General features: G+C 36.8%; 1 protein-coding gene across 1 annotated transcript; it reads left to right on the top strand.

Moving 5' to 3' along the window:
- The first annotated feature begins 10,120 nt into the window (after positions 1 to 10,120).
- Positions 10,121 to 12,192, top strand: LOC147858527 (glyoxylase I 4-like). The gene is made up of 3 exons (XM_087327252.1): positions 10,121 to 10,533; positions 10,899 to 11,007; positions 11,609 to 12,192. Exons 1-3 carry the CDS (start codon positions 10,388 to 10,390, stop codon positions 11,879 to 11,881), a joined length of 528 nt encoding a protein of 175 aa, XP_087183378.1. The 5' UTR covers positions 10,121 to 10,387; the 3' UTR covers positions 11,882 to 12,192.
- Positions 12,193 to 12,948: the final 756 nt, after the last annotated feature.

The raw sequence follows: 12,948 nt of genomic DNA, 5'->3' as shown, positions 1-12,948 counted from the left end.
CTGACACCTCTTCTTCCAAGAGTGGTCCTGACCACTTAACTTGTGCAACCTCTGAAATTCTTGGTTGCATTCGCTCCAATACAAATTCTGTCAGCGAAGGCTGGGCTGGGAGACTATAACTATTTGATAATAGCCCACTATAGTGAGATGTGAGTGCCTCCATGATCTCCGATACATCTTCTGACAGTGAACAACCCTCCTTGATCAGTTTAGGACTGAAGTTACCATTTGTGCTCGGTTTTTTAAACTTAAAAAATTGTTGGTTCACCTTGTCCCCATTCCTGCTCCACCAAGCTGCTGAACTCCTGAATACCATCTTATTTCTTGACACAATCAGTCGTTGTAGAGTGTTTCTTTAGCAACCTCCAGACCTAATCTCGACCAAAGACACTTGGGATTTTTCTGAAGCATTCTTTGGGCAGCCGCTATCGATCTTCTTAGTCTCACCTCTCTTTCCTTGGACCTCTCAAATCTATTTTTAGTCTCTTCATGCAAATACTTTGAAGTTTCAATAATCTTTCCTCGAAGATTATCCAAAGCACCGCAACCAACTAGATTATTTTCCCATATACTCCTTATCTTACTTCTCACCTCCACATCCTCAAAAAGTTTACTACTAATCCTTAAGTTGCAGTCCCTTTTGTTTAGCCTTTGAGTGACCAGCGTAATCGTAACCGGCATGTGATCAGAGTAAGTTGAACCTGCGATGATTTCAACATTGCTACCATATTTTTCCAATTCCGAGCATATGTATATTCTGTCTATGCGAGACATACAATAGCCATTTATATTGCAGCCTTCTCTTGAGAAGCATAACGAGCTCCGAGGCTTTTTTAGTACATACCAAGCATCTTTCACTCCCATTCTGCCCATCAACAAATCCCATGCAACTAACTCTGACCCCTGCACCGCCGTATGCATACCCCCCACCTTGTTCTCCGTGTGCAAAGTCATGTTAAAGTCCCCTGCGAGGATCCATGCATCTGCCATCGGCAATCCATCGGCCAATTGCCTCCAAAAAAGGGCCCGCATCGCTGTCGAATTGGGCGCGTACACATTTATTATTCCAATGATACGTTGTTGCCATCTGACTGTCACATAGATGGCACGTCCCTCCACGATGGTGCCTTGGTCCACAACAATAATATCTGGATTATTCTTGATAGATGTACAAACACCCCCTTTTCTACCATGCTCACCTTGCGCTGGGGACCAAAAAGTATGCCAATCCCCCGCTAGAGGATTGCCAATACTCGAGATTTTGTTCGCACTCAAATGGTGCTCTTGCGAGAGAAAAATGTCTGGGATACCCCTAAAGCTAGGGGATTTGAACTCTTGGCGGAGGTTCTTCCTTTCCAACATACATTTGCTACCGCCTAGACCTTGTATGTTCCACGTGATTAATTTCATGAGAACAATTGCGAAGTCTCCCAAGCCGGACATAGTCCCTCCCTACGAGCCCATGCCCAACCTCCTGCCTTGATCCTCTCCCATCCTAAAACAACATCTTGCCTTGTAGCTTCTGCCATTTCCTCCTCGTGGAAGTGCAACACCTCATCGAGGGAGTCTATCGTCTCCTCTAGGCATAGTAAAATCTATTTTTTAATGCAAGAATCATGAAAACTCCCACATATCATTCCAGCATTCAGCCACATCAACCTCCATTTATCTCCATTCCAGGTGATAGGTAGGCCGTGGAAGTATTTGTGTGCCTTAACTTCTATAAAGTTGGAGATCCGTGGCAAGTTACTGGTTGTAACCTCTAGGTCTGTTAGATCAAAAGAGACGCCTATAGCTAGCAGCTTGTTTCGTTCAGCAACAACTACATAAACCCTTAGCCCTAGAGCTTCCCCTTGTGACAAATCAGTCAGTCTTGTGAGAGCTTGCTGACTAAACCTATATCCCTTGTCCAGCTTGTCCCCTTCCAATATTTTTGACCTAACAAATTTGATTGGAACTCTAACATTTGCCTCCTTACTTCCTTGTCCCACCACTTGCAACTTCTGAATTTCAGGAGTGATGGATGAGCTTTCTTGACACCTCCCATTACGCAGCCAGTCTTTCATTGCTCTCAATCCCATACTTCCACTTTTGCCAATGGAGGAAGGGGAGCCCATGGCAGATTCTTGTCTAAGTGTTCCACTTTTTAACATGACCTCAGGTGTACATACTACCACCTCTTCAACAATAGTTTTCTTTGAGTCTTGTGCTAGGTCCTCCTCTTCTTGCAACACTTCAAACCGATTTCTCAAATCTGCCTGAGGCGTATCCATGTTGACTTCTCGTTGCAAGCCATTTTTCCGTCCCAAAACACGAGTCCAGCCATTTGCACTAGTGTTCGCCTTCTCAGCCCCATTGAGGTTACTCAATATTGACGCCCTCAACATCTCTTGCTTATCTATTGGCCCCGTATCCTTCTCCCCCCTTACATTTCTATTAATCTTCCTTGGACATTCCTTGGCAATGTGGCCCTTTCTTTTACAATAGAAACATTGGCCAGGTAAACCCTCATATTCCACACCCACATCTATCATTCTTCCCTCCACATCATGCACTCTAATTAGGGGGGGAACTGTGGACAAACTTTGCACAAGCACCCTAATCTTAGGGGAGTCTCGGATTTTGTCTACCATGGTTGCCTTTAAAGGACAAATTGTGCCAATCTTCTCCCCAATATTTTGCATCAACGGATATAAGTGTCGAGGCAGATTAGGGAATACCATAGATATCACCATGGGATTACCAATTTTCTTAGCCTCATCCATAACATTGAAATTAGCATGCCACTCCAACAACAGAGCTCTTCCATATTTGAGTTCTACACATTTCATATTGATAATTTGCGATACATCACTCCCTTCATTCACTTCAATGTGAAAGAAATTCCGTCCCATATTATCCACGCTCTTTATATGCGGGACCTTATCCATTAAAGCTACCTGTAGCATATCACGGACCATACCTCTATTGGGCCTACCACCAAATAGCTTACAAATGAACGAACATTTCTTTAGTCTTTTGATCTCGGCATTTAGGATTGTACTTTCTTCTTTGGACAGAAAAACATCCAATACATCAGAAGTCTCCACCATTTTCAAATCCTTATCATGATCTCCTCTCATGCATGCATTATGTGCCTGACCACATTCATTCAAAAGGTTTTCCACTTGTAACGTGTACTCCGTGGCCTCACTCTCCAGCATAGGCAACCATTGAGGCAATCCTCCTTGCAGTCCCCGTTGCCCCTCTTCTACTCCCTCTTCGTCCGTTTGCCATAATGCAAGGTTGGCATGATCTCCTCCAGCTTCTTGCTTCCGTGCATCTACTTTCCAAACCTCCGATTCTCCCCACACACGCGAATCCTCAAAGTATTTATTTAAGCCGATGGTTAGAATTTAGAAAAATACAAGGGATCTATGGTATATCTTGTATGCATAGCCTTATGGCGTTTTCTAATACTAATGTAGTATCTGTTTCTTAAAGAAAAAAAGGACTATATTATTTTCATGATTTAGGAGGAAATTCTAGGATCATTTCGAGAAGTAATAGTTGGTTAACATTACATAATCATCAACTTCTACCATCATAGTTAGTCAAAATATCTCAACAATGTTTCTCCTTTGTTGAACTTATGAATAACGAGATGCCCCAAATCCTTAAAATACAATACCTCACACTCAAATATTTATGCATCGGTTGCATAGGCTATCATAAATGATTGACTTAACATAATGCATAGAAATGTTAGATCTTGACAAGTTTCTAGTATAATAAGCTAGTTATTACAAAATTTTCAATAATCCATTTCTCTTTAGTAGCTTGATAGTAGACTCCATTTGAGTGACCATCAAGTTGTAATTTGATGTTCTAATTATTTTGATCATTTCTTGTGCTTCATGATTGACCAATATTTGTTTCAAATGGCCAAAACATGAATGCATATTTCATGTGAATGTGCATGTGCATCTGTGTCTTTTTTGGTTGCTTTAATTTTCCACGAGAATTAATATGAAGATTATCAAGGAAACTAGAGTTGACACCCATGTGCTCTTAAGTTCGAGACAACAAAGCGAAAGTAGAATCTGGTATAATATATGAATGGTAGCAAAACCTAGGTTCGAGACAACAAAGCGAAAGTAGAATGTAGTATAATATATGAATGGTAGCAAAACCTAGGTGTTAACATAGAAGGCTCTAAAAAAGTTGAAGAAAAAGTCATTGTTTAAACTATAAATGAAAATAAAAATAGGGAAATTGTAAGAGTAGAGTTTAAATAAATAATACTTAGAAGCATTCTCTAAGTAAGAGGTAATGATAGATAGCTAAAGCTATGAAACTTAACGTATCTAAAGGTTAGACACGTTTATAGTTGAATAATTTTATCACATTAGTAAAGTTCTTGCATGGGGAGGTTAAAAAAAATGCAAACTATAAAATCTTTATAAAGTAGAATAAACTCTAAAGTTTTGCGAATATGTAATGTTAGATCGAACTTAAAAGATGTGCAACACTATAAACAAAAATATGACCAATCCAATAATAGTCTAAATCTTTCAAAAATAAATGACATGATGCACCAAATTTGGATTCCACGAGTGAATTTTCCCTTCTAAGTAACCATGCTTGGCGCCACATACCCAAAACACCATATGACCAATGCAAGCAAAATATTGCACATCCATATTCCTTTCAATATGCTCCTTATTGTTACTTCATTGCATTGGGTTGGTTTAAGCTATAAATCTGAGAAACTTAATCATTTGATCAATAAAGGTATGGCAAATTGCAATTGCTCTCTTCATATAATAGGATTTTTGTTGATTCATTGGGTTAAAACCAAGTGTTTACCCTTGAACAATCCATACAGGCCAAACAATGCAACAAGAGGTATTTAGCTCTTAAACGCCATCATCCAAGTTATGACATTCCACCTTCACCCACAACCACGACCTCCTCCTAAGGGTGAGCGCAATGATGAGTGGGGATCATGATAAACATCATCAAACATTATTCTTTTCCCAAAAAATCATCAAACATTTAAGAACAATATGATGTTTATCAAGCTCGACTCAAAATTGGAGATGTTTGCAACAGTTGTGGGTTGTGCACTTGTTTGTTAATATCTTGAGGTGTCACACCTGACCTAAGAAAGGGTCATCGTTGGAAGCCAATTTTTGTAGTGTTTATTGTGGTAAATAAGTAACAATGTGTATGCCTTCAATGTTTTGTAACCAAACTACCATATCATGGACATAATGGTAGGTAGGTGATGCATGTCCATCTCTCATCTAAAATCTTGTAAACCCTAAACCATGAACCTTCCAATTAGAGTCACTCCCATCTAAAATGTTGTACTATAAGGAACACTTCATGCATTTCTCAGAAGTTAGGGTTTATTGTACAACCAAAAGATCTAGATACATTCTTACCAAATGCATTAAGGGTTGCCATTGGACAATTTAGAGTAACATCCCACCAACTTGAGATTGAAAATGGTCATGCTAATGGAGTTCCCATAGAGGAAAGGATATGTAGATTATGTCACACAGAGATAGAGGATGAGTATCATTTTACATGCAAGTGTATAGCTTACATCAAGATAAAGGAAAAATACAAAGAAATACTTGGATATGTTGAATATAAAGATACGTTGAATATAAAGATACTAGGCAAGTATATCTTAGAACTAGAACGACATGGAGACTCGAATAAGTTGCAAATGTTAACCATAACTTTTATAATATTCACCAACACATAACCACTGAATTTTTTCAAGGACAAGGGGGACGATGAACATGGACACACCTGCACCACTTGACCTGTCCCTCATTGAAGCAAGAAACCAAAGAACAACCAAACGGCCTCTGATATTGGGCCTCAAAGTCACTTGTCGTGCAAAAGCAATTATGAAGACAAGGAAACATGAGTTAACCCGCCTAGAAGCTATGACCGGGAGACCATTTAGATCAAAACCACAAGTCACGACGCTCCTTTTCAAGAGACTTGGATGGAAATGAACTAATCTAAGCACATAGTCGTTTCCTTGATAGAACATGCTACACCCCATAACATTTTTTGTACGACGCTAAAACTCTTTTATTTATGTTTTATTTTTATTTTCTATGATTGGGTACCCATCCCGTTATTGTAAATTTGTGACCAATTGTCTCATGGGCCAAATTTGGTCTTTGACGATGTTGATATATCTTTCTTTCTTTCTTTTCTTTTAGTTGGTGAATCGGTGACCTAGGAGGTGCCATTTGATTGTACATGTTTTTACCAACTACCAAATGTGACATAAAATCTCTCCACCAGATATTGTAATCATGCTTGTGACGAATGTGTGAAGGGGAGAAATTTATGTACTTCTGAATGTCTCTTATGTTATGTGTTTTTGTGTTCTTATACAACACTTTGTTGTATCTTATTTGTCATCTTTTATAGTTCGTTACACTTGGCCCTTTGTGGCTCCATTTTTGTGCCGTTTTTTAGTCCCTCAAACGTTTTTTTTGCCTAAAACCAAAGTCTGAGCGTTATGTGGCAAAGTGTTTTTGCATCCCTTACACCAACTTTTGGTCAAATAGGAGCAACAACAATAACCTTGCGCCGCTACCTGGGTATTACATTGTTGTGATTGTAAGACATTTTGGTTATAGTGATATTGAATGGATTTAGGTTATATGCTTTAAGATACATTGAGCAACAATATAAAAGGTACACTTTATGCTTTTGCTTTTGAAATTGGAAGAATATTGTGTTTTACGAGATATAGAATGAATATGACAAGTTTCTCATTAAAAGATGAATAAATTAATGAACATGCAAAAGTAAGATCCTAATTTCCACTATTTGTGGTTTTAATTGTTTATTAGACACATTCAAAAAGCATAATGATGTAGTAATAATACTCACCATATAATGTATTATGAAACTCCATTTTCATAATTTGTTGGCTTTAACGCTCTCTAAGAAGGTGAACTTGTGATCCTTATGAAATTGTTTCATCAACATGTCAAACTCTTGAGTTTAGCTTCCTATAAATGTTTGCAAAGTTATTTTATGGCAGCATTTTCCAATGCTATTTTTATTGTAAGCCTTGATCATTTTATGCCCCATCGAATAAATCCAAGGGACGATCATTTTTTCTATTGTTTTCTTCTTGTAAGCATGAACAATAAAATTATATTAGAAATGAACATTAATGCATATTGGTGCCAAGATTGGTCAAGCATCATGAGGCATACACACTTTCTGTTTTATTTTATTAGGAAAGTATATCCCTCGTGAAAGATCAATATTTAATGGCAAGGTGGGATTCAAATGCCCATAAGAAGGTTCAATACTAAGGCTGCAAGTTTTTATGTTTGGGTTACACCACAATTTTATTTGATTAATGTTAGCATGCCCAATGTTTTCCAAAATGTCAATGATGCATCATAAAAAGAAAACGAAAACAGGTTTGGTATACCAAATTATTGAAAATTTTATTGATTATGCTTATAGTTTTTCTGCAAAACATGACAAACTTAACAAGTCTAATTATGGATGGAACAGATGGGTACATCACTGGGCCCAGTGTTTCTATATGTATTTGAGAGATAAAGGCACAAGAGGATTATTTCGGTTTTGGAAGAGACAAGACCCACATCATTATCATAGCCCTCTATCCCATAGTGAGGCTAACCTATATTCTGATATTGGATCCAATTAGTTTGGAAATATACATAAAGACATAATGGCAAACGTTTTAATGACATTGTTGCATGAAGTTCACTATATGTAATACCATGGCATGTCAATTTATTGCATTCAGGACGTTAATTCCTTGTTGGATTTGTTTACAATATAAATAATCTACATATTTTGAGCTTGGCACGTACAATCTTGCTAGACGTAGGGTTTGCAATGCAATTTTTTCCTCTAAACAAAAAACTCAAGATTTGAGCATACACCCCCATAATTGGTCTACATCATGGCATGAAGATTCATACCAATATGCCTTTCAAAATATCTGCTTGCATTTAAATACTAAATTCACAAAAATATTGCAATATTCTCACTTGATTATTTGTTTGGTTGACCAGTGTTAGAGAGAATCTCGTGCATTTTATTGATAAGCCAAATTTCTTTCCATTTGTTACTGGAGTCTGGCAAGAGAGTTTACATCACATTGATGTAAAGGGGTTCATTAATGCATTATTAACGTGATTATAAAAAATTGTAAGTTTATAGTATCGTGCACACCTACTATGATGAATACAATTTTTACGTTATATAAGAATAAAAATGTCACAGTTCTAATGAAGAACAATTATATTGCTTTGTTTGCAATGAATCCATCCTTCGAAGCATAAAGATTCGAACCATGTTAACTATGCCAGTAAAACGAGTTGCATGATATCCACATTAGACCAAACTCATCATGAACTCGACTTTATTTGAAACATGTAAAGTGCTTGAGGCTTTTGTTTTGCTTGGATATCCTAGATGAAAATAACACATTTTTGAGCAAATGGTATGTAGGGGTTTTAACACAAGGCCTAGTCAAATCGGGAAGAGATATTTTGTCCCTCTAGAATGGTTCATTTGTTAATATGCATGATAACATACATTGATTGAATGATTGATGCTCTAATTTGAACAACTTTACTCGAGTATTTCTTTTAAGCATGCATTTCTCAAAAAATTATAAAAGGATTATATATAGCACAATCAAAGTTTTGTCATATATAAACTCTAGCCAAGTCTATTTAAATGGGAGTTGTCTAAATCTCTAAGCGGTCATGTATGTCTATTGATGTGCATGATCACCATGGAGCCCAATTCAACAACTTCTCGTTGGTAATGAATCCAATAAAGGTTGGATCTTACGGTGACAACTCTTCAGGTCAATAAAACCCTAGTCAGGACATCACTTTTTACCATGTGATCTTTAGTAGTTCAAATTAAAAATATCTAGATCTAAATTCATACCTTATAATATTAGGATATCTCAACCTAAACTCTATCTAAATGGAGTACCATATATGTCGATATTCCAAACTTATAATAGGATCTTGATTCAAATGCTGATTGTAGCATATCACGTCAATTCACATGTCAAAGAAAATACTAGCAATGTATTGTGACGTAACCAACCACGTCAAATCCCATCTCCCGGTTAAAAGAGCACACATAAAGGCAATTTATCTTGCCAACAAGCCTAGGCGACTAGATCTAAACCCCACACTTTTCAATAAGAAAGCCTCCAAAAGTTGTTACACCAACTCACCTAATTTAATGCATAACGAAACATTAAATTTACACATGTAATTATAACCTAGTGACAAAGAACTTGTTGTACTGGCCATACGACGAAGTACTCAATAAGCTCAAAGGAACTCCAAGCAAATAGGTCCCAAAAGATGTCGAGTTGATAAGAATTAATTGATTAGTGGATGTGACTTGGAGTCAAAAATGAGGGCGTTGTTGAGCATAGGATTTTAAAGTATGCTAGGGAAGAAAATAATTGAGTGGTTGGAACATGCCAATATGTATTGAAATATCTTCTGGAATACAAAAAACTATATTGCTCATAAAGAAAAAGCAAGATGGCTAAATGTTCATTTTAAAACAAATCCAAAAATGTGAAGTGTATGTTTGAATAAACAAGGTGATGAGGTCACAGCTTGGCATTGATTTATTGTCACATGATGTTTTAATATTCTAGTTTGATGTTCTTCGGATGCTTTTGTCATAGGGGTTAACCAAGGGGTCGTATAATGATCTTTTCATTCTCTCGTTCTATTTTCCATCCTCTCTCTATCCACGTCATTTAATCCATTCACTTCCACCTTTGTAGACCCAGCAACAACTTTTTTTCCCCTTTTGGAGCATGAGGGACAAACTTATATTAGAAAATGAATGATACATAATGGGTCGGAGGCAACGCAATATTCGCCAGAAAAGCAAGAGCACCTAATCTTCTAAAATAAAATAATAAACGCAAACACAAATCCCTCATTCTCTCTCTACACGTCATTTGATTAATTCAACTCTACCCTTTGGACACATTGTTAAATGAGGTGTCATCGATTCGATCTATAAATTGTGTGCCCATCTCTCGCAATAAAATAACACAAATCGATCTATCCCTCTTTCTTCCTTTTCTTCCTCGTTTAATCAATTCCCTCCACCATTCTAACAAACTATAGTTGCCATCCCAATCTATAAATTGTTGCCTTCCTCACACATTGATCTAAGCTCACAAAATAATCCACATTCCCACCCCCTCCCTTCCCTATTGTGTGTGATATTTGCACATTTTGTTAATTTGATCCATTTTGTTAATTTCGGATTGAGTCAATCGATCCCAGTCACTTGAAACTCTAATCACATTTCGGAAGATATGAGGCCTCGACCATTACCTATTTCTTCCATCAACCACGTGTCATTCTTGTGCACGTCTGTTGAGAAATCGGTTGCTTTCTATGAAGAAGTCTTGGGTTTCATGTCGATCAAACGACCGGGATCATTCGATTTTGATGGAGCATGGTACGGCGTTATTATATTATGCATTAGCCACAATGGGAAGGATCTAAAATATGATTGCTGATTAAAATTGATTAATGCAATGCAATGCTAAGTAGCTCAAATTGAGAACACACCCATACATAATGAAAAAAAAACTCCATTTTAGTGCATTGGATGATGATCGCGATTATTGCAATAGTTTAAATCGATTATAACCATTCAACTATTCATTGGCTCAATGGTAATAATAGATCTAACCTATAAGCTAGTTAGCTTATTTATTCATTACATCAAGAAACGATCAACAATAAATTTACCGTGGATCGTAATGCATCATTGCTAACATTTGGGTTGGAAATGTGTATTTCTTTATTATTCGTGACCAGGTTGTTCAACTACGGCATAGGGATACACTTAATCCAGACACCAGATCCACAAGCTCTCCTTCCGAAAAAGGAAATCATTAATCCCAAGGACAATCACATCTCTTTCCAAGTAAGAAAGAAATATGCATTGCAATCGCAAACACGTTTTTGTTTTTATATTTATGACCTAAAAGACTATATCAGAAAATGAAGGTTTGACAACACATCGTAAGGGCTTCCGTTACATGCTTTTTTTAATAATAATAACTAGGAAACCCTAAACCCCCTCACTTAGCCTGCATGGTTAGGTAGGATTCAGATCCTAATCAAGGAGAAAACCTCATATAAGAAGACAACAAAAATTACCAACCAAACATGTATGAATGTAGGCATGGCCCTGAAAACTGAAAATCTCAAGCCAAGTCTCCTCATTATCTTGGTGGGATCATTTCATATTATGCATGATTTCCTCAAGTTCTGCACCATCATTACCTTCACCCTCAACAATCATATTTTTCTGCTTTCTTATTTTTCTATTTTAGGGAGCCTTCGGCAACTCTGTTAGTCATTTACATTGTTAAGAAGCAATCCCATAATCTTGTAAATAGTTACATCAATTAACTCACTCTCAACGAATCCAACGCTATGAGTGAGGAGTGATATCAATGCATTGAATGACATGATTAATTAATGGTTTTGTGTACTAATCCGACGCATGATATGTAATGTAGTGCTCGGGTGGGGTTGAAGAAGTGGAACAAAGGTTGAAAGAACTTGGGATGAGGTATGTGAAGGCCGAAGTGTTGGAAGGAGGAGTAATGGTAGAACAAATATTTTTCCATGATCCAGATGGTGCCATGATCGAGGTGTGCACTTGTGAAAATCTCCCCGTTGAACCCCTCTCTAATGGCACTAGCAATGGGAATGGAGGATTTTGCCCCTCTATGAACACCAAATCTATGAGCAACATTATGAGCCCTAAGTCTCTTGCACTTTTGGCATAATTCATTGTTTTAATCTTAGTTCGGCTTCCGGTCGTCTTTTTATGCCAAGGTGCAATGGACATTTTGTTGGCTATGAAAATATTGGCACTTCCATTTCCCCTATACTTTTATAGACTTTGTACCCTATAAAAAGACTTGCCTAATCACTTCCTCCTCAATCTACACTCTCATACTCTCATGAGTATTCTTGTGACATTAATATGGAACCATTATTTCCATCTTTAAAGCTTACCTCGGTCCTCAACCACCCTTATGCTTCGCTATTGTAATATTGTATTACCATTCATAGTCATTACACCAAATTAAAGCTTTGTTGTTCAGAAATTGTGACACTTGCCAATGCTTTCGTATGGGTAAAATTCCTTCAAACATGCAGTGTGTTACATGAATTAAGGTGTCCAAATATGTATTTACTATTTAGTGTATCTCCTTATATTAGGTAAGGTGCATACTACGTGTGAGCCAAGGTGTCTATCGTGTCTTCATATAAGCTAAAGTATACAATTATGTATGATATATTCTCAACCAATGCAACATCCATCAAGTATTGAATAAATCGACTGCAGTACTAATATTCTTTGTGAAGAACATCAAACGTGAGGATTAACAAGTCAAATAAATCGTTAATTGGTTTCGGATTACCTACATTTGTCTTAAAAGTGCAAGAAAGATATTTGTTTTGCTTTTGGCAATTTAATTAAAATATATTATGCACTTCAAAAATGAACCTTATATGGGTTAATGAATGCAATGGCATCAATTCAGCCAATAGTCCATTGTTTTTTGGTTAAATCAACAAAATCTACTAATATTCTCCATGAAGAACATCAAACATGAGGATTAACATTGAACAAGTCAAATCAAACATGTTGTCTTTAAAGTGCAATAGCGATATTTGTTTTCCTTCCAATAATTTAATTTAAATATATATTAATATGTACACATGTGTATATCACTTCGAAAATGAACCTTATATGAGTTAATGAACGCAATGGCATCAAATCAATGCATAATTCAGTGTTTTTGGTTAAATTAAGCAATTAAATGAATAAATTCAACATGCTTTA

This window comes from Azolla caroliniana, unplaced genomic scaffold, assembly GCF_043228905.1.
Source record: "Azolla caroliniana isolate FFs.n. ecotype wild unplaced genomic scaffold, voAzoCaro1.0.p SCAF_11, whole genome shotgun sequence".
Taxonomy (NCBI): Eukaryota; Viridiplantae; Streptophyta; class Polypodiopsida; order Salviniales; family Salviniaceae; genus Azolla; species Azolla caroliniana.
This window is presented reverse-complemented; position numbering and strand designations above follow the sequence as displayed.

What these genes read in the sequence shown, in the direction of transcription:
- LOC147858527 (XM_087327252.1), top strand. Translation starts at nt 10,388, where the DNA reads ATGAGGCCTCGACCATTACCTATTTCTTCCATCAACCACGTGTCATTC. An exon ending in TTCGATTTTGATGGAGCATG is followed by an intron (nt 10,534 to 10,898) that starts GTACGGCGTTAT and finishes ATTCGTGACCAG; the next exon opens with GTTGTTCAACTACGGCATAG. An exon ending in ACAATCACATCTCTTTCCAA is followed by an intron (nt 11,008 to 11,608) that starts GTAAGAAAGAAA and finishes TATGTAATGTAG; the next exon opens with TGCTCGGGTGGGGTTGAAGA.